Source organism: Hypoxylon trugodes (genome assembly GCF_022578975.1).
Source record: "Hypoxylon trugodes strain CBS 135444 unplaced genomic scaffold F4822scaffold_11, whole genome shotgun sequence".
NCBI lineage: Eukaryota > Fungi > Ascomycota > Sordariomycetes > Xylariales > Hypoxylaceae > Hypoxylon > Hypoxylon trugodes.
In genome coordinates, this window is record NW_026250026.1 from 671,732 (window position 1) to 692,428 (window position 20,697).

The 20,697-nt window shown below is 47.6% G+C and overlaps 9 protein-coding genes and 1 non-coding gene across 10 annotated transcripts; 4 read left to right on the forward strand and 6 right to left on the reverse strand.

Moving 5' to 3' along the window:
- The first annotated feature begins 3 nt into the window (after positions 1-3).
- F4822DRAFT_75580 (PAXNEB-domain-containing protein) lies at positions 4-1,663 on the forward strand. The gene is made up of 2 exons (XM_051463924.1): positions 4-1,487; positions 1,571-1,663. Exon 1 carries the CDS (start codon positions 133-135, stop codon positions 1,297-1,299), a length of 1,167 nt encoding a protein of 388 aa, XP_051309145.1. The 5' UTR covers positions 4-132; the 3' UTR covers positions 1,300-1,487; positions 1,571-1,663.
- F4822DRAFT_75592 (SEN34 subunit of tRNA-splicing endonuclease) lies at positions 1,421-2,981 on the forward strand. Its single transcript, XM_051463925.1, has 2 exons — positions 1,421-1,487; positions 1,648-2,981. Exon 2 carries the CDS (start codon positions 1,701-1,703, stop codon positions 2,688-2,690), a length of 990 nt encoding a protein of 329 aa, XP_051309146.1. The 5' UTR covers positions 1,421-1,487; positions 1,648-1,700; the 3' UTR covers positions 2,691-2,981.
- F4822DRAFT_75565 (uncharacterized protein) lies at positions 2,982-6,714 on the reverse strand. The gene is made up of 2 exons (XM_051463923.1): positions 5,763-6,714; positions 2,982-5,681 (listed from the first exon to the last, which is right to left on the reverse strand). Exons 1-2 carry the CDS (start codon positions 6,219-6,221, stop codon positions 3,273-3,275), a joined length of 2,868 nt encoding a protein of 955 aa, XP_051309147.1. The 5' UTR covers positions 6,222-6,714; the 3' UTR covers positions 2,982-3,272.
- A 549-nt stretch (positions 6,715-7,263) lies between these two features.
- Positions 7,264-8,190, reverse strand: F4822DRAFT_438923 (exoribonuclease; the record flags this gene model as incomplete). Its single annotated transcript, XM_051462580.1, has 2 exons — positions 7,264-8,015; positions 8,073-8,190. The coding sequence occupies 2 exons, from the start codon at positions 8,188-8,190 to the stop codon at positions 7,264-7,266; spliced, it is 870 nt and encodes a 289-aa protein (XP_051309148.1).
- Positions 8,191-9,524: 1,334 nt separating this feature from the next.
- On the reverse strand, positions 9,525-11,000 carry F4822DRAFT_75608 (NAD(P)-binding protein). The gene is made up of 4 exons (XM_051463926.1): positions 10,425-11,000; positions 9,979-10,288; positions 9,875-9,930; positions 9,525-9,822 (listed from the first exon to the last, which is right to left on the reverse strand). The coding sequence occupies exons 1-4, from the start codon at positions 10,853-10,855 to the stop codon at positions 9,681-9,683; spliced, it is 939 nt and encodes a 312-aa protein (XP_051309149.1). The 5' UTR covers positions 10,856-11,000; the 3' UTR covers positions 9,525-9,680.
- A 404-nt stretch (positions 11,001-11,404) lies between these two features.
- Positions 11,405-11,484, reverse strand: F4822DRAFT_t122. The gene has a single exon. It is a non-coding gene; the product is annotated as a tRNA-Gln (tRNA).
- Positions 11,485-11,914: 430 nt separating this feature from the next.
- On the reverse strand, positions 11,915-12,988 carry F4822DRAFT_434497 (Alpha/Beta hydrolase protein; the record flags this gene model as incomplete). The annotated part of the gene is made up of 1 exon (XM_051462015.1): positions 11,915-12,988. The coding sequence occupies one exon, from the start codon at positions 12,986-12,988 to the stop codon at positions 11,915-11,917; it is 1,074 nt and encodes a 357-aa protein (XP_051309150.1).
- A 228-nt stretch (positions 12,989-13,216) lies between these two features.
- F4822DRAFT_75700 (aspartyl-tRNA synthetase) lies at positions 13,217-16,570 on the forward strand. The gene is made up of 2 exons (XM_051463929.1): positions 13,217-14,334; positions 14,394-16,570. The coding sequence occupies exons 1-2, from the start codon at positions 13,435-13,437 to the stop codon at positions 16,080-16,082; spliced, it is 2,589 nt and encodes an 862-aa protein (XP_051309151.1). The 5' UTR covers positions 13,217-13,434; the 3' UTR covers positions 16,083-16,570.
- An 844-nt stretch (positions 16,571-17,414) lies between these two features.
- On the forward strand, positions 17,415-19,378 carry F4822DRAFT_75702 (Bicupin, oxalate decarboxylase/oxidase). The gene is made up of 4 exons (XM_051463930.1): positions 17,415-17,647; positions 17,701-18,237; positions 18,308-18,602; positions 18,663-19,378. Exons 1-4 carry the CDS (start codon positions 17,580-17,582, stop codon positions 19,257-19,259), a joined length of 1,497 nt encoding a protein of 498 aa, XP_051309152.1. The 5' UTR covers positions 17,415-17,579; the 3' UTR covers positions 19,260-19,378.
- F4822DRAFT_75694 (uncharacterized protein) lies at positions 19,159-20,181 on the reverse strand. The gene is made up of 3 exons (XM_051463928.1): positions 20,144-20,181; positions 19,945-20,091; positions 19,159-19,894 (listed from the first exon to the last, which is right to left on the reverse strand). The coding sequence occupies exons 2-3, from the start codon at positions 20,013-20,015 to the stop codon at positions 19,498-19,500; spliced, it is 468 nt and encodes a 155-aa protein (XP_051309153.1). The 5' UTR covers positions 20,016-20,091; positions 20,144-20,181; the 3' UTR covers positions 19,159-19,497.
- Between the last annotated feature and the right edge of the window lie 516 nt (positions 20,182-20,697).

Below are 20,697 nucleotides of genomic sequence, written 5' to 3' on the forward strand. Positions count from 1 at the left end.
GCCCTACCGTTTTCTACAAATTATAATTCACGCCCGAACATGATACCTTATATCAATTACGCTCTTTCCCTCTTATTCAATATCCATGAAGAATTCAAGTTCTAGAATAAATTTTAATTAAAATTTAAGGTCATGTCTTTCAGGAAGAGAAACGCTGTGATAAGCAGCTCCTCATCGTCTCAGTCAGCGTCCTCAAGAACTGAGAATGCGCCTATTCCGGGAATTCGACCATCACCCCTCGATGGACGACCAACGACTTCTACTGGGACTTCATCGTTAGATACTTTACTTGCTGGCCATGCTGGATTGCCTCTAGGAACTTCGCTTTTCATCGAAGAGCATGGTACCACTGATTTTGCCGGGGTACTCCTTCGTTACTATGCTGCTGAGGGGATGGTCCAGGGCCACCAAATTCATGTCCTTGGTTTACATGAGAGCTGGCGCCATGAGCTTCCCGGGCTCTCAACGGACGATAAGAAGTCACCAAGCAAGTCAGAGACGCCCTCAGATGATAAGATGAAGATAGCTTGGAGATATGAGAGTTTGGCGTCCGGAGGAGCTCCAAGAGACAGGAATGCGCTTCAACGGCAAAGTAGTTCCTCAACAGGAGCTACTATTTTTTGCCACTCCTTCGATCTTACGAAGAGATTGAACCCCACAGATGCTAAGGGGCAGATTGGATTTCACCCATCGATGAGCTTACCGACTTTATCTCGTCCAAAGGACCCATCTTCTCCTTTTAAAATATTCATCAAAGATGTTACACAAAAACTGGAAAACTCGCCGCCTACGTGGGTACATCGAATTATAGTGCCCAGCCTTCTATCTCCGACGGGTTACTCCGGTTCGTCTGCGCGCCCCGAAGAAGTCTTGCAGTTCCTGCACGCATTAAGAGCATTGTTAAGACAGTATCCCACTAAGCTCACGGCCATCATAACCCTACCGCTTTCTCTTTTCCCTCGGAGTACCGGACTCACACGTTGGATGGAATTGTTGTGCGATGGTGTTTTCGAACTTATCCCTCTTCAATCCAGCGCTGTTCATGCTCCACCTCCATCTTCAAAATCTGGCAGCAAATCCGAAGAACAGACACAGGGTCTTCTAAAAGTGCATAGCCTACCAATTTTCCATGAGAAAGGTGGTGGCTCCTCGGAAGGTTATGCTGCTCATGGCGATCTATCATTCAGCTTAAGCCGATCTAAGGGCTTGGTGATAAAACCATTCTATCTACCACCGGTTGGAGAAGATGAAGAAGAGAAAAAGAAGCCGGATTCTGGTAAAGGAAGTATGGAATTCTAAATACTTCCCAAATCTATCTGGGCATCTAGGCAATACGGGTCGCATATGTTGGGTACTATACGGTGTGAATAGCATGGGGACCGTGCATAACACTGTATAACAGCCCCACAGCATTGCCCAAAATTCTCTGAACTTTTAAAATTTCCGCGAAAAGTTTCTAATTTTTCAACATTCATCAAGAGCAACAGGTAAGTCAATATTCATATTTCTTTCGCATTTCCCTTCGAAATGATTATACCAATTAATAATCTGTCAATCCACTGAAAAACAGAATGTTGATAAACTCTCATCTGGAAAAAATATGATCGTTACATACACTACCTGCATTATATTTAACATGTTCCACAGCATTTTGACTGATGCATAAATAGGCACTGCTGAGCTCTATACTACCCAAGGAGATGGCTTCTACCACCATAAGCCGCCCCCCGGTGCGGATTTCCAAAGTTGCGGGCAGATATTTACTCTTCGACATAGATGACATAATGTACATCCGGAGAAATCACAATATATGCTCCGTATTCGTGGGAACAATCCCTCAAAACCCACAGCAAAATATCTTCATGGGCCTACCTGTGGAGTTGATGCCTGAGGAAGCCCAAATCCTGATCGATAAGAAAGTAGGCTACATTGTAAATGACGCTGCGTTCCATCCTGCGCAGCTTGGCGCCCTAGATGAAGATGCGCGACGACGCTATCTACAGGCCATCAAAGGCGAGGGTAGGAAAGCCCAGTTGGCCGCGGCCGAGGGCAAACAAAACATGAGGCCGAAGGTATCGACTAAATCAAAGAAAAAGCCTAAAGCCACAGATAGTGAAGTATCAAACGAAGCAAATGCCCCAGAAAAAGGCCCCGAAGTGGATGACGAAACGAGTCTCTTCGGTCCCCCATCGCCGCCTCGTGCCACCCCATCACCCGCTCCCCACAATCTCTCTAAAACAGCAGAAGAACCTCAAGCAGAGTTCGCAATAACTCCAACAACAAGCAGCCTCCTTCCACCGTCACCCCCTGTATCAGCCGACGAAGACGGACAAACCACACCTATCAACGTCCCGCCGTCCTATCCATTGTACGCCCACCTGCAAGACCGCGGATATTACATGATGCCCGGACTACGCTTTGGCTGCGATTACAATGTATACCCTGGCGACCCGTTGCGCTTCCATAGCCACTTCCAAGCAACTAGCTACGGCTGGGATGAGGAGATTACCATGTTGGATCTCGTGGCTGGTGGGCGATTAGGGACGAATGTTAAGAAGGGGTATCTGGTTGGAGGAGCTGTGGTGGATGGTGGTGATGGAGACGGACTTAAGGAAGAAGAGGCGGTTGCCAATAAGAATCCGAATGCACCTGGAGCAAGGGCTTTCTGCATTGAGTGGGCAGCTATGTAGATGTGGATGAGCACTAATACTGCTCATGATACCTTATGAATTAACACATCGAACACCAAGAATATTTGCATGAAGTGTTTCAATGTGCTGAATTTTTTCTAATCACTAGAAGGTCAAATAAGCCGCTAGGAATTGCTTCAGCTGTTGGACGTGTAGTCGCTTTGAAAACCCGATATCGTGAATGATAGACAATCCGAACCACCAGCAGCCCTCCCCAGCAGCCGCAGTCCTCTCATTTATCCATATTCATCGCTACCGCATACCTAATCTTAACCCTACATCTACATCTTTCAGAGACGAATGCCACGCAGGATGTGTGATTTGAGCGCTAACACGCAATTGCAAAACAAAAACATCAAATAAAAACATGCTCCTCCAACGCCAGTACTAATGTATCAACTCTCCTCGTCTCATCTCGTTCGTTTCATCTTATGCGCAAAGAATGCTCATCAGTGCTAACGGATGACAGATGCCGGTGAAAGCAAAAAAGGAGTAGTCCCCCACGTGTAGAATAAACACAGTTGAAGTGTGTACAGTGAAAAGGGGGATGGGGATGGGGGGTGATGCGGTTGGTAACATCGATCAAGGTACATAGATGCGACTGAAGCTAACCACTTCTCTGCGACAGCAGACGCACTTGTCGAAGTTGTTCATAGCTAGCGTAACACGGCACTCGTCGCATAAACTTAGACAGCGACAAGGCCATACGATGACTTTGCGAGGAGCCGAATGGCATACGACACATTGCGGTCCATCCCGTCCGTCATCTTCGTTATCATCAGCAAGGTTCTGCGCGCGGGCTGCTTCGGTACGCCGCGTAACGATCAGGTCCTCAAGGAGATCGGCCTCTTCTTCATCCGAGAGCTTACCTCTGCCGGGCTGGCCCGGTAATAAGAGGCGCCCACGTTGGTTTTGCTGCATTCGCGCATACTGGGACCGTGTGATAATGCGGTCGCTCGTGAGATGGGCAGCGAGTGCATGTGCTTCCCGGCGCTCTTCGGGACTCGTGGGGTGTAGTAACCTCGCTAGGTCATCCATAGCCAAGGGTTGATCGAAAGGAGTCGCTTCCCGTGACATCGCAACCTGTCGCGAGGCTTGCGTAGGTGTTCTCTGGCCGTCGTCAAAGTCATCTTCATCAATCCACTGGCTTTGCTCATCGTCGCCATCTCCAATGACACTATGGATCATGCTGGTCGTATCCCAGTTATCGTCGTCTTCACGCGGCTCCCAATCTCCACTCGTGTCAACATTTCCCCATAGATCGCCTTTTTTCCACGAGGTGTATAACCTCGAATCTATTTCTTCATCTGGTAGATTGGCGGTATCAGGAGATCTCTTAAGGCGTCTTCGCACCTCAGCTTCCACATCAGCGGTTTCCTCGTAATAGAGTCTGGTACCCCTACCACCTCGGCCGGGTAATAAGGATCGCCTTTCGGTGGGAGACTGCTTCTCGTCTTTCTTGTCCTGCTTGGGCCAGCGAGAGAGCCAAAGCAGAACTCGAGGCTGGGTTCTTACCCCGACACGCGCAAGTGTCTTTAGAGCAAGCACAGCACCCCATCTCAGTAGGAGCTTGTTAATATTCATGATAAACTCCAAGGCCAGAAGCCAACGGGAGCTGCGCTCCGTAGCTCCAACGCCATCTCGAGCTCGCTTCTCCCCTATGCGCGTCTTAGGTATTTTCTGCGCTGCTCGTTCTCTTGCGTACCCGCTCGACGCCCCGAGCTGCCCGTCCTTTATAGGTATTAACCCTATAGCTCCTCCGGAATCGTAGCGGGAAACACCAAGTCCAGAACCAGCCCATTGCATTCGTAGAGATTCAAGCTCCCTAAGTCTCTCTTCTTCAAGCCATGTGCGATTTTTCACATTGATGCCCCGATCTTCATTCAAATAGACGGCTTCACTTGCCATTGTAATCACCCCGAACCCGGTCCTTAGCAAGGCCGTATAAAAATCCATTTCTCGCGATATACGGATATCGGAAAGTGAGATGTTGGCTTGCATGTTTTCATGCGCCAATGCTAATCGTTCTCGGAATGATAGTTGTCGGCCGGAAGCGTTCCATCCATCCGGAGGTTCCAATGCGGACAAGACTAAAGCAATAGCGTATATCGCGAAACACACAAGGGTGCCGGCGAATACCAAGAGGTGAGGGATGAAACCTATGATGCAGACAGTAGGAAACCTAAATAGGCCGACATTCGTTGGACTCTCGAGTGAAAAGTCAAGAGCTTCTATCACAATGCTTCCCATAAAACACATAGCCCAGAAGCCCGTACTAATCAGTCGAAATTTGCTCTGCAAGTTGAATACTCCCAGGACATGGCTGGTAATGTGACTCATAGCAGAAAGGAAGGCCACCAGTAATACTTCGGGAGGAGTATTCACTCGCTTCAGAATCATGGATCTGGAGACGGCGATATTGCTACCTGAAGCATGTTGATATGTCACGTTAGTGGTACTGCCACTAGAAAACAAGCCCCAGCCGAGCTGGTTGCTAATGGCAGCGTCGGCTTCAGCGAACGCTAATGAATGCTCAAATAGTGTCATTCCAGTTTCAACCGCCACTTGACGTCCTTGTACTGCGCATGAAATTGTCTCCAGAAAATGGCTTAAACATAATGTCCCGAAAAGGGGCCATAGTTGTGATAAGGAACCGCGTAGTTCGTTTGAATAATCGTGGTTGCTTGGTGGTATCATTTCGATCGCGCGGCAGCTATCGTAATCGGTGGCGCCCATGAGTAACACAGTGCTTAGCCCATGCAGGTACCCGGATGGTTGGGCGAACATGAGATCGGATGTTTTGCTAGCATTACCCCAGCGCAATTCGGCGAAGTCGGGCGAGGTTTGGCATTGGATGGATTGTAGGAGTTGTCGCGCTTGGAACGCGAACAAAAGGATCGGAAGGAAGCGTAGAAATAATCGCACGGGCCATGTCAGGTATAGTCTTCTTCGTGAGGCCGCGAATATGTGTGTACGGTTGAGGATGATAGCCTGCGCCAATACCACGCGTTAGTGATCCCGTGACGTTTCCAATACGTATCTATACAATGGCGAAAGGGTAGGTGAACAAACCATAGCAATACAACAAAGCGCCCATTTACTTGTCGCGTAGCTAAATACACTTCCTAAGCCCTTAGCTCCGTCGGTCGAGAATTTGGAGACCAACGCCGCGGGGTCTTGGTCTTCATTTTCCAATACGTTCGCGGCATTCGCGGCGGCCTCGGAAACCTGGGTAAGCATTTCGGATGCCATCGTCGATGTCGTCGTACTGAGGAAATAATCAGAAGCAGTCGGATCAGCTATTACTCGTTGTCCAAAGCCATCAACAGCATCGGGGAATGACAGGATGCCCAGCTTGGTCAGCATCCTAGGTCCAGCTAGAATCAGATCTTCGAGCGACGGCGCGTATCTCGAGACGTTATTAACGGAATACCTAAGATGTTGAACGGTCCAAGATGTTATATTGTGCCAGACACTTGAATTATCGAACGCCGTAGGTGCTGGAACGGCGGTTGCGCCTGGCGATGCCATGGCCTTGGAGGAACCAAGTTCGGCCAATGGCTCCGAGCCGGCCGGAGTGGGATCTGTGTAGTAGCACTTCCAATCGATCGCTTCCAATCAGATATGGCAATAGTTAGGTCATTTAGGAGCTCCGAAACACTGGAATTAACCAATACATATTCGGTACGAACGCATACGAACACTCTTTTGGTATGTTGTAAGGTTTGAATCGCGATATCGTCAAGTGGTTTGTATTTTTTTATGAATTACGTGCTTTAGAGTTTGGTAACGAGTATTTATAAGACCATATTCTGTCTTAAGACTGACTCTAAGTTCCGTTAAGGTTCAACGGGCTGTTACTTCAGGCACCTGCCTTCTAACCAGGCCCACAACTAACGCAACTAGGGGTCCACCTCAAGTAAATCCCCCCGGGTAGGTACATCCATAGATATCGCAGGCCCCAAGTGTCCACTAACAAATACCGATAAGTTTTTAGAAGGCCGTACCATCAGAATCTCGCCCGACTTAGCGTCCATACGTCACTAAATCCAATTTGATCACGATGCTTTCCGAACGTGTCTCTTGTCCGTTCGCATAGCTCTTAATGTCAGCTAGCGAATACCTAAATCATAGCACATCCTCATAACTGTGTTCCATATTGCAAATATTTGCTTGCTGTTCAATACATATGCTCCAGGCGGTAAACATGTTTACTAGTAAAAGTCAGGGTCTCAATAGTGCATCACGGCCAAAGTCGTAATCCGCCGGCTTTTACCACGGCCACAACTGGCAGTATTACCGCCAATTTCCTCAGCTTTTACTATATGTCGGTAACCAGGTTGTTTCCCTGGTACGGCATCGGTAGTATAATCGACTTTGAAATGTCAGGGCCAGCATTATCCTGGTATTTCTGTACTATGAGGGCCAACTCCCACTCTAGAGTCGCATCATAGTTTCATTCGTCGCCGCCCGACCAAGATATAATATAGGGCTTTTCTGATGGGCAACCTATATAAGCCAGTCGGAATTTTATGTTCTTTTAAAAGACGTACTGCGTGATTCGTCGCCGAACTCAGGATGGGCTCTGTCCTTGGCGAACCGTTTCGTTTAGAGCTTGAACGAGAACACGGTTCGAATTCCGGCACGCCACAAGGCTTCTCTCCACTAACTTATTGTAGAGCATAGCATCTGCGCCAGGTAGCTGACCCTTGAACCAAATATTGGTGACTTCGTCTCTTGTGGGTAGGTATGCAACACAGCAAGCTGCAAATATTTTGTGGTATGCGGCAACATCGGGGTCGAGAACGATGCATGGTTCGCTCTTTTTTTCTTTGGCCACTAGGGCCGCCACGCCCCCCGCAACAGTGTCCACACAGTCGATGCCAGCGTCCGCGATAGCAGCTGAAGCGACTGTCACACAACCACTAAGAACATTCATCATATCCCAGCCTTCGTCTCGGTCGTAATCGGGAGAGTCGCGATTTTGATCTCCTTCGATTATAGTAACAACGATATCAACACCACTCTTAGGCCAACGATCTGCGATTATCGCGCCCCGCAGTGCTGTTTCCAAATGTACTCCTAGATCTCTTTCGCTCGAATCGCGCAGATAGCCTCGTCTTTGTCTCGTCGCGAAGGGCGCATATTTGACATGGGTTGAGAGGATGATATGAGGAGAGAATGGTGCGGATCGTGGAAGAGCTCGAGGACCATGGACGGTGCAAGTAAGCTTCAGACTCGTACCCGCAGGTCGGTCTGTGAATGGGTCTTCAACTTCTAGATATGCAGATCCAGAAGCTGAAGGAGTAACTCCTGTTCTTAAGACTATACACAAAGCCAATTAGCTATTAATAAACACACGCGGACGTACCAACGGCTTACAAGTCTTTCTAACAACATTGTCGTCGGACCGTTTCGCGACTCTTTTGCCTTGAGGACTGTCGTACACGGGAGGAGCCGTCTGACCAACCGGGCCATTGATTCGTCTTCTATCAGCCATGATTCTTGAGTTTCAGCAGCCTTAAATGGTTTAAAAGCTTGGGAACCCGAGATGTCACACTGTCGAACTGGTTGGAGCTGGTTGAACAAGTTTGATCGCACTGAAAATTAAATTCCCAGCAACATACCTTATTGAATGCCCCATCAAGAAAACCCCACTGATCTCTGTAGCTTAGCTAACGCACAGACCAACTTAGCGGGTATGAATTGTCCGTCTTCCGATCATTTTCTCAATCAAAACTTCACGACCAAATTTTCTTTTCTTCCTTTCTAAAAAATCAAACGCTGCAACACGAAGTCAAACCATCCGACATTACCAAGCGCAAATGACTGCGCGGAGTATGCATACATACTCGTACATCTTCAAGTCTTAGAATAAGAGATTCAGCACGAGGTTTTTTGATATTCGATATACCAGATGGGTTTGTTGCTGGCTGGAAAACTTCTTTACGAATATATATGGTAAGCGGTTTTCGTTCCTTAACATATCCCTGGCATACCCAATTTCCTTGTCCACATTATTGCTATTGATGAATCTAATTCCACTGTTCTTCGCGATCACCTGAGCGGCAGAACTAACATGCACTACCATCTGAAGCATCAACCAGCTTTTGCCATTGTCATTGTTTTGCTTGATTACTTGGCTAATATTATTTAGATGCCCTTTTATGTGCCTCGCCTTTGCTTAAACAACGATTGCAACCAGGAAGTTCCAGCTATGGTATGTACACGACTTTTTTTTTTTCTTTTTCTATATTATCGTTGTCCATGATGAATCATCTTTATTCAGTTCTGCTTCTGAAGCGCTGTGAAGATACCCATATACCAAAAACATATTCTGATCATCCACCCAATCCTTAATTCCGTTACTTGATTGTACTTCTTTCGTACGCAAAAGCTAACATCTATAGAGTAATTCTAGTAACCACTGAACGACAATACCTACATTTCTTACTCTGTAAGTCATGATATTCTTTTCGAAACTCTTCGTATTATGATGAAAACAGTTTATCCATTCAACTATATCATAGCGAGCCAAGCCACCCTCCCGCACCGTAGTTACCTTTTTGGGTGCGATGATCGGTTGTGGAGTTATCTCCTGACAGCCTCAGCATTTGTTGGAGCTTGTCGGAGGTGTCATGTTGGCTTCAGTGTTTTCAATCTTCATGTCTCGTCTTGAGACCTGGGGGTAGGGAGCCGACTTGCGTGAATGAGTAAATTGGTTTATCTGAGTACTTTTATGTATACTATATCCCTCTGGAGCCTGCGTTGGATCCTGGCTAACAAGCTGTAGCAATACAATTCTGGCTAGACTACGCTGGTTTCGTAAATCTCATAAGACAGCACATTTCTTGGGCTACAAGGTAGGGAAATTGTAGTGTCAGTTTAGATATGATGGTATATTGTCTCCATATCATATGGGCTGGCTTTCGTAGATATCAATGCATTTATTTTTCATCAATACAGTACAAATTCCCCAAATGCAACCTCTTATGATTTCTTGTGCAAGAAACCAGCGCCAGCTTGGTGATTAGGGAAGACAAGAGTGTCGGCCACCACTACGTTTTCCCTTCGTCCAGCAACGAACACTACAATCTCAGCAATGTCATCTGGTGTCAAGGGCTCGCAACCACTTGAATGGTCGTTAGTATATACGTTTATTAGGAGCAGAAATGATGACTCACGCATAAACAGCATCCGCCTTAGCCTTATCACCATAAAATCGGACGACCGAAAATTCCTGACGATTATAAGCTTCAATATCGTATGATTGGAATTGGATACTTACGGTCTCGACTTGGCCAGGATCGACCTCTAGTATACGAACGCGGGAACTAATAAGCTCCTTGCGGAGGGATTCAGTGAAACTTCGAACTGCGGCTTTGGTAGCACAGTAAATGCCACCGCCAGGGTAAGGATCACGACCAGCGATACTGCCGATATTGATGATATCACCGCGACCACCATCGGGCCGCGCAAGGAAGATAGGCAGAATGGCTTGGGTCATATTGATTAGACCGGTGACGTTGGTGGCTAACATGATGTTAATGTCCTCCTCGGCGATCTCGGGCGCTCGGGCTACGCCTTTTACGAGGCCGCTAGGTTTGTGTTAGCTGGAAGTTGTGCTTTATGTGCTGTAATGTGAAGCCGAATCACATCCGGCTCTACACATATGGCCGTCATATCCAATATATCCCAAACATGAACCACGAGGGATAAGCAACTAAGACTTACGCATTATTAACCAACACAGCGATCTCGCGGAACTCTTCAGGTAGGCCAGGTACAAATCCTCGGATTTCTTCGGGTTTGCTCACATCGAGCTTCACCGGTAGCACTTTCACGCCATCACCAACCTCCTTGGCGATTTCATCGGCAATTTGTTTTAGGGTGTCGACACGACGAGCTGTCAGAATGAGTTTCAAGTTCTTTGGGGCGGTTCGTGCGAATTCGAATGCCGTGCTCCGACCAATACCCGATGAGGCTCCCGTGATTACGATCGTCTTGCCCTCAAGGCGCTTAGCTACAGCCGAAGACATTGCTCTCCTCTTGATGGCGCTGATAAGACTCTGGTTTTGTAGGTGTAGTAGCACGGTGGCACTAATAGTGGCTTTGGGGCGTGATAAGAGTCGGAGTGCAGAGACACCAGTCCGAAGGTTGAGCATAAGGTGAGTTAATTTATTATGTACGAAAAGGGAAGTAGGAAAAGATACGGGCTTTTTATAGTAAGAATAGTAAAATTAGTTGGTCTGATATATTGGACGAATATACAGCTCATTTGCCTTGTCATTGAAGAGTTGTCCAATGCCGAACCGTCGCAATGATGTGCTCAACCCCGCCAATAGCTATCATAAATTGCCCCGCCGCCAGCTCCCCGTATCGGAACCCTTCGGTTCAGCTCTCGCCGTGCTATCTCTTTTCCGGATCACTAATTATTACACGTACCTGCCTACAAAGACATGAGTTTAAAGGCACAGGTGCTAATAAGATGCTACCTTCTCAAACGATGACTCTTGAAAAGAACCAAGAGTGACTGCCTTTCTGATTAAAATTATTGGAAGCCACATATGTACAACACTACATGTGCATGATGAGGAAAAAAACAGAATGAGTAAAATAAATGGAAACTGCCAACTCATTCTTGTATCGCCCTAAGGGATTAACAATAAAGAAAAAATTGTAAAAATTGCAAAAGAGAAAGATCTCTTAATGATAGGCCCCGCCGAGGATTGAACTCAGGTCTCAGGAAATTTGATGTCAAAATCCTGCGTGCTAACCACTACACTACGCGGCCGTTGAAAATTGGTGATTTAGTCGTGCTTATAAGGCCAATGTTATGTATTATGTAATGCCGGTCGCACCTTTAGTCTTACTCGAAGTGGATCCCGTCCACCTTCTTCCTCAAACTTTTGACAATCCTCGATTCATTAGCTCTTTATCTTCTCTCATATCTACGGGTCCTGTGAAAAGGATATCTCCCTTATGTAGGATTCAAGGCATCGCACATAGTCACCATTGCCAGTCAAAAATAGTCAGCATAAAAATGACGTATTCTCAGTCTATTCGAAGGCAGCTAATCGATCTACCGAGTCTATAAACGACCAATTCCTTTTTTCTGAGTCCTTCGTCGTTTCTAGAAATTCGACATAGAAATAGATATAAGTAGGTTAGGTATACTACTAATCTATATTCCGGTAGTTTAATCATTCTTACACAATCCAGCTTCATATTGAGGATTGTTCAACAATAACCCACTCTTTCATTGCCTCTATTGCTGCATCGTACTCTATCCCGACGCTCTCTTTCGGCGTGATAGTCGAGAGCTTGTCCCATGCATGCGGCTCCCCGTTTACTACTCGAACATTGGCTTGTTTGCCTCGAGCTATGATCTTTCGCGTAAATTCCTGACCTTCTGCTAGTAGCATGTCATATTCGCATAGACATAGGTGAATTGGCGCCAACTGGTCCAGCATACAATCAGGCATAAGACCCGGAGATAGCCGTGGATCGCTTTTCTCACTCCGCGGAATACTCGGGTACATATACGACGCGTCAAATATGTCCGTCAAGCTACTCGGAAGTGTCAAATCAGGTCGTGTGCATGTTTTTCGTTTCGTCGGACGGTCGACTGTCCAATCCAGTAACGGATAGAACAAGACAATACCAGCAATCTGTGGTAGAGAATTTGGTAACTGATATCCCCATGTCTCAGGCTTCTGTAATATGACCCAACTGCTCAAAGCCAATGTGGCTCCAGCCGAGAACCCAGAGAGAATAATCCGATTTGTGTCGACGCCATACTTGTCAGCAAGACTGGATATTTGAGTAATCGCATCAACACAGTCTTCTGGCGGTGTAGGGTATGGGTAGCCCGGAGCAAGTCGGTAATTGACAGAAAACACCACAGCATCGAGTCCAGTCATGAGTGCGTCAGCCCATACAGCATCGTCTGTCCCTTGGCCAAGTACGAACCCTCCGCCGTGAAAATTAATAATAGCAGGCCGTCCTTTTTTCGAGTTCGAACCCTCCCGTTCTCGAGGTGGCACATATATATTGACGCTTATCATTTGTTTGCCCTGCCATTCTCCCAATGTCGAATCCAGCCAAATAGTCTCGGTCGCAGCGGAGGCTGAACGGTTTACTAGCCCAAAGCTCAAACGAGCCGCAGCACGGAGAGCGATAGCATGGGCGGAGAGAAGCCATCGCGGGCTTTGTTCCGACGAATTTACATAATCCCTCTCGGCGTCCAATTGTCCAACAGAATAAGATGGCGTGCCGTTACCAGCATCACTAGCCATTATGCGCATAGAATATGCAGGCGAATCGGTTTTCCCTGCTCATAAGATAGATTTGCGGAAACTTATCAGCGGCGATTATAGTCGAATTAAATTAATGGGCGAATAAGCGTCAATAACGAGAAATTCGATATCTGGGTCGATCTGCGAATGCGACCGTCCGCTTGGTAGGAATGAAGTTGAGTGACAAGGTCAATACACCATTACCACCAAAATCGACAACAATCTACACAATAATGACGACACAACTATAGATCTCACAATTATATTTATATATGATGAGGCAAAGAATAAACGGAAGATGTCATTGTCTTGACACCTGATTTGAACGAGCCATATTGTCTCAATTGTTGCCGCTATTAATTTCCTCTAACTTCTTGCAGACGCAAGTCTCAAGCTATCGTGATAGAAACGATTTAGTACACAGCTATCCAATTAGAGGTTCCACTATGTCGGGTCAATTGCATGACAGCATTATTCACGCTTCTCATATCATCACTTCTCCTTTTCGATCAAGTACCCATGAGAAGGATTCAAGTACACCGGAAAAAGGGAAGTCAACACAACGTACCGAAGCGAAGAAGCAAGAGAAGCTCGAAAAATCCGAGCGTCGTCAGCAGGAACGGGAAGAAGTTGAGGGACGTCGTCAACGAGAAGATGAAGAAGCAGAACAGGAAGAGGACGAGGAAACCAAGGCACGATATGGCGAAAACGTTCATCCTTACGAATTATGTTCTCTAGAACAGATCGTTGGCTTACCTGTCGGGTCTGAGGTCAACTTCCGTGCTAGAATACACACTCAGAGGCGCTTATCCCATGCTCTAGATTTCTTGCTATTTCGCAACCAGACGGATTCTATCCAAGGGGTACTTACCCGCGCCTCGCCGTATATGATACGATGGGTTCAACGGCTTCACCCCGAATCTCTGGTACATGTTATTGGAACCTTGCAGAAGCCGAAGGATCCTGTTGTATCGGCAACGATTTCAGACATAGAGGTCCTGGTATACTCTATACATCTCGTCAACCCTGCAAATGAGTTACCATTCGACAACTATGAGCCACCTGAAGCACTTCGTCAGCGTCTGTCCGGAAGGATTGTAGATATCCGTCACCCAAGCAACCAAGCCATATTTCGGGTCCGCTCTATGGTTGTTCGGAAGTTTCGTGAGGCCTTAGACGACAAAGATTTTCTAGAGATCCAGACACCGAAGTTACAACCTGCGGCGACCGAAAGTGGTGCAGAGGTTTTCAAAGTACAATATTTCGGCCGCACGGCGTTCTTAGCACAGAGTCCGCAATTAGCAAAACAGATGGCTATATCGGGCGACTTTAAGAAAGTCTATGAAGTGAGTATCGATGGACCTTCTTACTTTACCCCAGACAAATGCTAATCCTGACCTACAAGATCGGCCCCGTATTTCGGGCAGAGAATTCGAATACTCATAGACACTTGACTGAGTATACTGGGCTTGATATTGAGATGTCACTAAGAGATTCATACAAGGAATTAATCGAGACAATCGATGAAGTTCTTAAGGCCATTTTTGCGGCGGTTCAATCTATGCCTGAACTCAAGAATGTCCGGGAACGGTGGCCTAGTAAAGATTTCGTGTGGTTAGATGAAACTCCGATAATTCCCTTCTCCAAGGGGATCCGAATACTACGAGAAGATGGTAGAGAAGTCGAGGAAGAGGATTTGTCTACACGGGATGAAATGCGCCTTGGTGAACTTATCAAGGAAAAATACCATACCGATTATTACATTTTGGATAAGTTCCCGGCCAATGCCAGGCCGTTCTATACGCACAAGGCCGAGGATCCTAAATGGACGAACTCATTCGACATTTTTCTACGTGGGCAGGAAATTTGTACTGGCGGCCAGCGTATCCATGATGCTAAAAAGCTCCGTGCAAGTATGGCCGAGGCAAAGATCAGTGAGCAGGGGATGGAAGAATATCTCGCCGCCTTCGACCTTGGACCACCGCCTCACGGCGGGGCTGGCTTAGGTTTGGAGCGCATCGTCATGCTTCTCCTCGAACTAGATGATGTGAGAAACGCATCTCTATTCCCACGAGACCCGAAGTCCCTACCAGCCCGTCCACCGGGTATCCCTCATCCCGATGCGGACACAATGGCACCGCGAAGCTCGAAAGATGAATACCATTCCCTGGAAAACTTGATCGCCAATTACGGCGACGCAACGAACACATCTTGGCTCGACGACCGATTCGAAATCTGGCGTCACCGGACCGGAGCTGCGGTCGGTTTCGTCAGACAAGACGGGAAGTTCGCTATGATTGCTGGTGATCCACTCTGTGACATGAGACAGTATCGCGAAGTCATCCCCGCCTTCGTGAACTACGTGCGTAAAGATCTACGTTTAACGCCCGTCTGGATGCTAGTCTCAGAAGAAGTCCAACGAGTCCTTGGCGAGAAAATAGGTTGGAGAACACTTAGTTGCGCCGAAGAACAACGCGTCGACGCTGATAAGCATCAACACCCCGGCCAAACCCGGGACGCACGCCGCGCCCAGCGCGAGGGCATTATGATTCATGAAGTCGTCGAGCCGGATGATAACTTCATCCAACGCACCGACTCTGCAATTCAGAATTGGCAATCCGCGCGTAAAGGGCAAGGGACACAAGTCCACCTCACAGATGTCCGACCATGGGTCGACCGACGGCATAGAAGGTACTTCGCCGCCGAAAAAGACAGTCAAGTACTCGCCCTCGTAGTCCTGGCCCAACTTGCGCCGCGCCATGGATGGCAGGTCAAATGGGCGCTTGACTTTCCCGATGCCCCGAACGGAACTATCGAAGTCTTAGTCGAGACCGCATTATCAGTGCTCTCCGGGCCTGTTACTTTTGGGGCAGGCGTTGCGGAGAGATTGAAGCCTGAGGCAAGGCTTGGTGGAGTGAGAGCTAAGTTTTTGGCGAATACGTTTAATGTTATTGTGAGGAATTTGAAGCTCGGCGGAAAGGCGCAGTTTCGGGAGAAGTTTGGTGTGCTGGGTGAGGAGGTGTATATTTGTTATCCCCGAAGGGGATTGGGGGTGTTGGATTTGCAGCAGATTGTTAAGTTCTTTGAGGGGTGAGGGGTGAGGATGTGTGTGTGCTGTGCAGGAGTTGAAGTGAATTCCTGTGACGGGATCTTAATGGTACGATTGTTGAGCCTCAAGGAACTCTCTTCGGAATTGAGTTGGGGGTCTCGTGTTAGTCCCGTGCAAGTCTCATGTATTTGGATCAGCTAGCCCCCGTGGCACTCAATCATGTACGCCCTTTCGTCAACTGTGGATTAATTTGGGGGTCTTGTTATAATTGCTTTTCTCGATGTTGATTTGTTGTGGACGTTGAAGTCCTCAACGTACAGTGCAAGACACGCTGACATCAGCTATACTCCATCTTTCTACTTAATTATTCCTCCAATTACCTATCTAGGTAGGTATTATAAGGTGGCTTGTAGTTAATCTCGTCTATATCTAACTCGAATGCACATGTTCCTATAGGGCTGTGACTCAACCGCAGGTACGAAATCCTGGGATCTTTCCCGAAGCCGCTTTTCCGTGAAGTGGATCATTCATTTCAATATTGAGAGCTTCACATTCGTTCAATTTAAATTCACCTGATAATATACCTTAGGTAATGATGTCCAAAAGTAAACCCAACCCCATTAGTCGGCCGTGGTGGGAGTGTGCCGTGTCTTACTGAATTCGTAGATGAGGCTTAGAAGTACTACCACACTCGCGAATAGCATTTTCTCAATGACGAATTCCGAGATACCGAGCCGATGATGCAAGGTGCAGGGGGGCTAATAACGCTTCATGTGTGTAAGCGTAATTCAAATGTGATATTTGATGTTTGTTTGTGCCGTATTTCCGTGATTTATATCCTGCTCTAGTTTTATGGATGAGTAATACAATTTATACCTAGTTTTCCTAATGTGGTAACCCTATATGTCGGCATCGCTCGGAATTTTGTTGCGGTAAGAGTTCATACGTTGACGATTCGCGAGCTATTCTGCAGCGGGACACGCTCGGAATCCCTGGCGTCAAGCAAGGAAGAACTTTCTCTCACCTGCTGACCTTCGTATCCTTGATTGTCGGATCTTTCAGGCCGAAGGAATTCGTTGACCGCGTGTTTCCTCTCCAATAGTGCAGTATCCCGCTAGGATTGTCATTGCTCATGTCCTTGGAACTGTGTTTTGAGTAACATAGTCTAAACACGCATACTGCATAGCGCATCCAGGGGTTATGCAGCCACATCTCCGAAAGAATCTTCGGTGTTACCTAGGCCGTCCGGGGTAGGTGTCTTGAAAGAAGTTCGTGATGATGAGGATGATCAGGTGTTCCACCACCGAGGAGAGTTTGAGTTATGTTAAGGGAGCTTGGATATAAAGGTAGAAGAAGCTTCCCCTCCTTGGCGTTAAAGGATTCTCCCTTACTCGGGACAAAGAGACTTCTCCTCATTAGAACGGCTTATGAGCTATACTCGAACAACGACAGCGACGGGGGCATCCTTGACGTGCTTGAACCTTCTTCCTATCTCCTATCATTTCACTACTCCTTCCTATCAACCGATCGGTGTCGTTAAAAATGAAGTACTCAAGTAGTCTCGCAAGCTTTGGGCTATTTCCTCTGGCCCTCGGCCTCCCGAAGCCACAGTGAGTCTCAAAATCTCTCATAGCAAGAAAAGCGATGCTAACAAGCACCAAAGAATGACGTACGAAGAAAATTCGGGACCAGTTGGTGGTGTAGCCGCACCAATTCCTATCTACAGTGGCCCTCCTGTTGGAGATTTACGTGGATCAACGAACTTGCAAGGTGGTATAGCTTCACGTCCTCCTATCTCTGGAGGTGCTTCGGCCATTGTAGAGGACCCGGAGCTAGTGAACGGCCAAGAAGCCGATGGCAAGCTAGGTTTGTACCTGGACTTCAACAGCGTCGACTCTCCCAACGGCCCGCAGCCAATTCGTGGTGATTTGGGAGGAACCGATCCGGGTCCACGTACGCACGAGTATGAGAAGTTGAATCCCGACACTTTTGCTCCACCTGAGACAGATTCGGGCACTGTTCCCCAAGCAATGTGGCCGCTGGGATTGAGTCACAATTTGTACGGCAAAAAGGAGCAATCCGGTTGGGCTAGACAGCAGAACCAAGATGTGCTTCCCATAGCTACTGATATGGCTGGTGTTGACATGAGATTGGCGCCGCATGCCTACCGAGAATTGCATTGGCATACTGCCGGCGAATGGTGAGAAATAGCTTACCGAACTAGGCATTTACCTGGTTACTCTCAACGACAAAGCTAACCTCTTAATTAGGGCGCTGGTATTGAAAGGCTCAGTCCGCATTGCGGCGACGAACTCCGACGGAGCTACCTTCATCGATGATGTTACCGAGGGCGACGTGTGGTTTTTCCCGCAGGGTGTCCCTCACAGCATTCAAGCCCTAGATGAGGGTTCGGAATTTCTCTTGATCTTCGACAGCGGCACCTTCTCCGAGTATGACACCTTCTTGGCTACCGAAATGATCATGCGTACGCCCGTCTCCGTGTGGGCCAAGGATCTTCAGACCGACGTTAGCTCGTTTAACGACGTTCCCGATGAAGAGAAATACGTAAGTGCCCTACTATAAATCAATTAAGAATCATATATAGGAATTAATAGAATACCATAGATCTTCAAAGGCACCCCCGCCCCGGCTAACATCACAGAACAAAACATCACCTCGTCAGCTGGCGCCCTCTGGGGAGCTGCGAGTTATTCGTACCACTGGTCGCAGCAAGAATTCCGCAACACATCTGGCGGCTCAGTTAAGATTCTTGACCCACTAACCTTCCCGGTCGCCGAAAACTTCGCTGCAGCTCTCGTTGTGCTCGAGCCAGGCGCGATGCGCGAAGTGCACTGGCACACCGACAGCGACGAGTGGTCGTACTTCCTACAAGGATCCGCGCGTATCACAATCTACGCCGCACCCGATTCCTCGCGCACCTTCGACTTCACCGCCGGCGACGTGGGTTATATCCAGAAGTCTGCTGGTCACTACATCGAGAATACTGGCACCGAGGATGTTATCTTCCTCGAGGTGTTACAGGCGAAGAAGTTTACGGATATTAGTGCGGCTCAGTGGTTGGCTTTGACACCGCGGCAAATCGTTAAGGACACGATAAATTTGTCCGACGAGGTCTTGGATAATCTGCCTAAGGAGAAGACGATTATTAAGCCAGGCAATAAGAATATGACGGCTATTGCTTCGAGTGGTAACCCCGAGTAGACTGAAAGGGGGTGCTCAGTAAGGAGGGACGAATATTATGAAAAAGTTGACTGATGGACATGGAGAAAGATGATTGCTCATAAGCTTCTAGACGTTGGATTTCGCATATAGTATCTTGTTAGCGTCGTTGTCGTCTTAATAAATACTTCATAACTCATAACGTTCCATGCAAAAATACTGTGTATTTCCAAGGTACGTAGTTTTCCACATGGCATACCCAGATTAGGCAGCCCGAATTCTAGCCCTGGATTTTACCAAACCAGCCAGCCAATGTTGCGAACTTCACGAAGAGTGTGCCAAGGGGATATACCGCCAAGTTCCATACTTCGGGGGTCCAGTTGGTGGTGTCGAGAGCAGCAGCCCATCCACGGGGATCGGTCTCTGCAATGGTCGAGAAGAGACCAGCCCAATGCGTGAAGTCGGCGATCATCAGGATTAAGATGTGTAATTGGAGGAGACGCTTGTTGGGCGGCGAGGCTAGTAGGATGATAAGGCCATAGAGCATCATGTTGAATAGGTAGCTGTTACCCATCGATGCTGCAGCTAAGGATGGAATTGGAACGGCGTTATTCGAGGCAGAGGCAGCTTCGTAGATAGGAAGACGTGTGGCATAATTCATAACCATGCCATACGTACTATATCTGTTAGTTCCAAGTATCATTTAGATGCCCCACTAAGAACATACATCATAATTGGTTCTAGATAGACGAAGAAGATCCGAGGGAATATCGGCAGAAGAGACGCTGTGGTCGCCATTTTGTCAAGTTTTGAGGTCTATTTGCGCACTGAAGATGTTGAATGTGGTGATAATAAAATAGAGGTTTAAGATAGACTATCTGACGTGAGATGGAGAAGTGAAGAGGGATTTAACGGGCAAACAAAACACCTTATATGTTGGACTCCAATCTGTTCTCTACCATCAGCATCCAACGCGACGCAAGGGATCGTGTTCGTAATGTCAAGGTAGCATCGCGGAGTATAATCGCGAATGAGCCCCGCGTTCTAGTCGCGCTCTCAGGTGACTCATTCGGCTTGAATCATGCTTGGCCCACAAGCGATCGGATGGTTCTATAAAGATGTGAAAGGAATGGATGCCTGGGGCTGAAGCGAAGCGGTCTGTGCTGATCCATAATCCTTCGTCTTCCCCTCCTCGGAGATTGTACGACCGTCCGAGACGGGTCGATACGCCACATTATGCAGATATCCTCCCAATCAACGAGGTGCATATACGCGGATATGGGATTTGGTCCGTCGTGAGTAGAAAAGAAGACGTCATAGAGCTGGGAGCATTTCTCCCCCTCTTGGCGTCTGCCATGCTCGCTTCTTACCGGTGCCGCTTCGAAGTCGAAGTGCCAGAAAGTCTTAGCTACCACAACACTTGTCTGCAGATATGCCATGGCCTTTCTCACGCAGTTGCGAACGTCGATTGAGAAAAGTA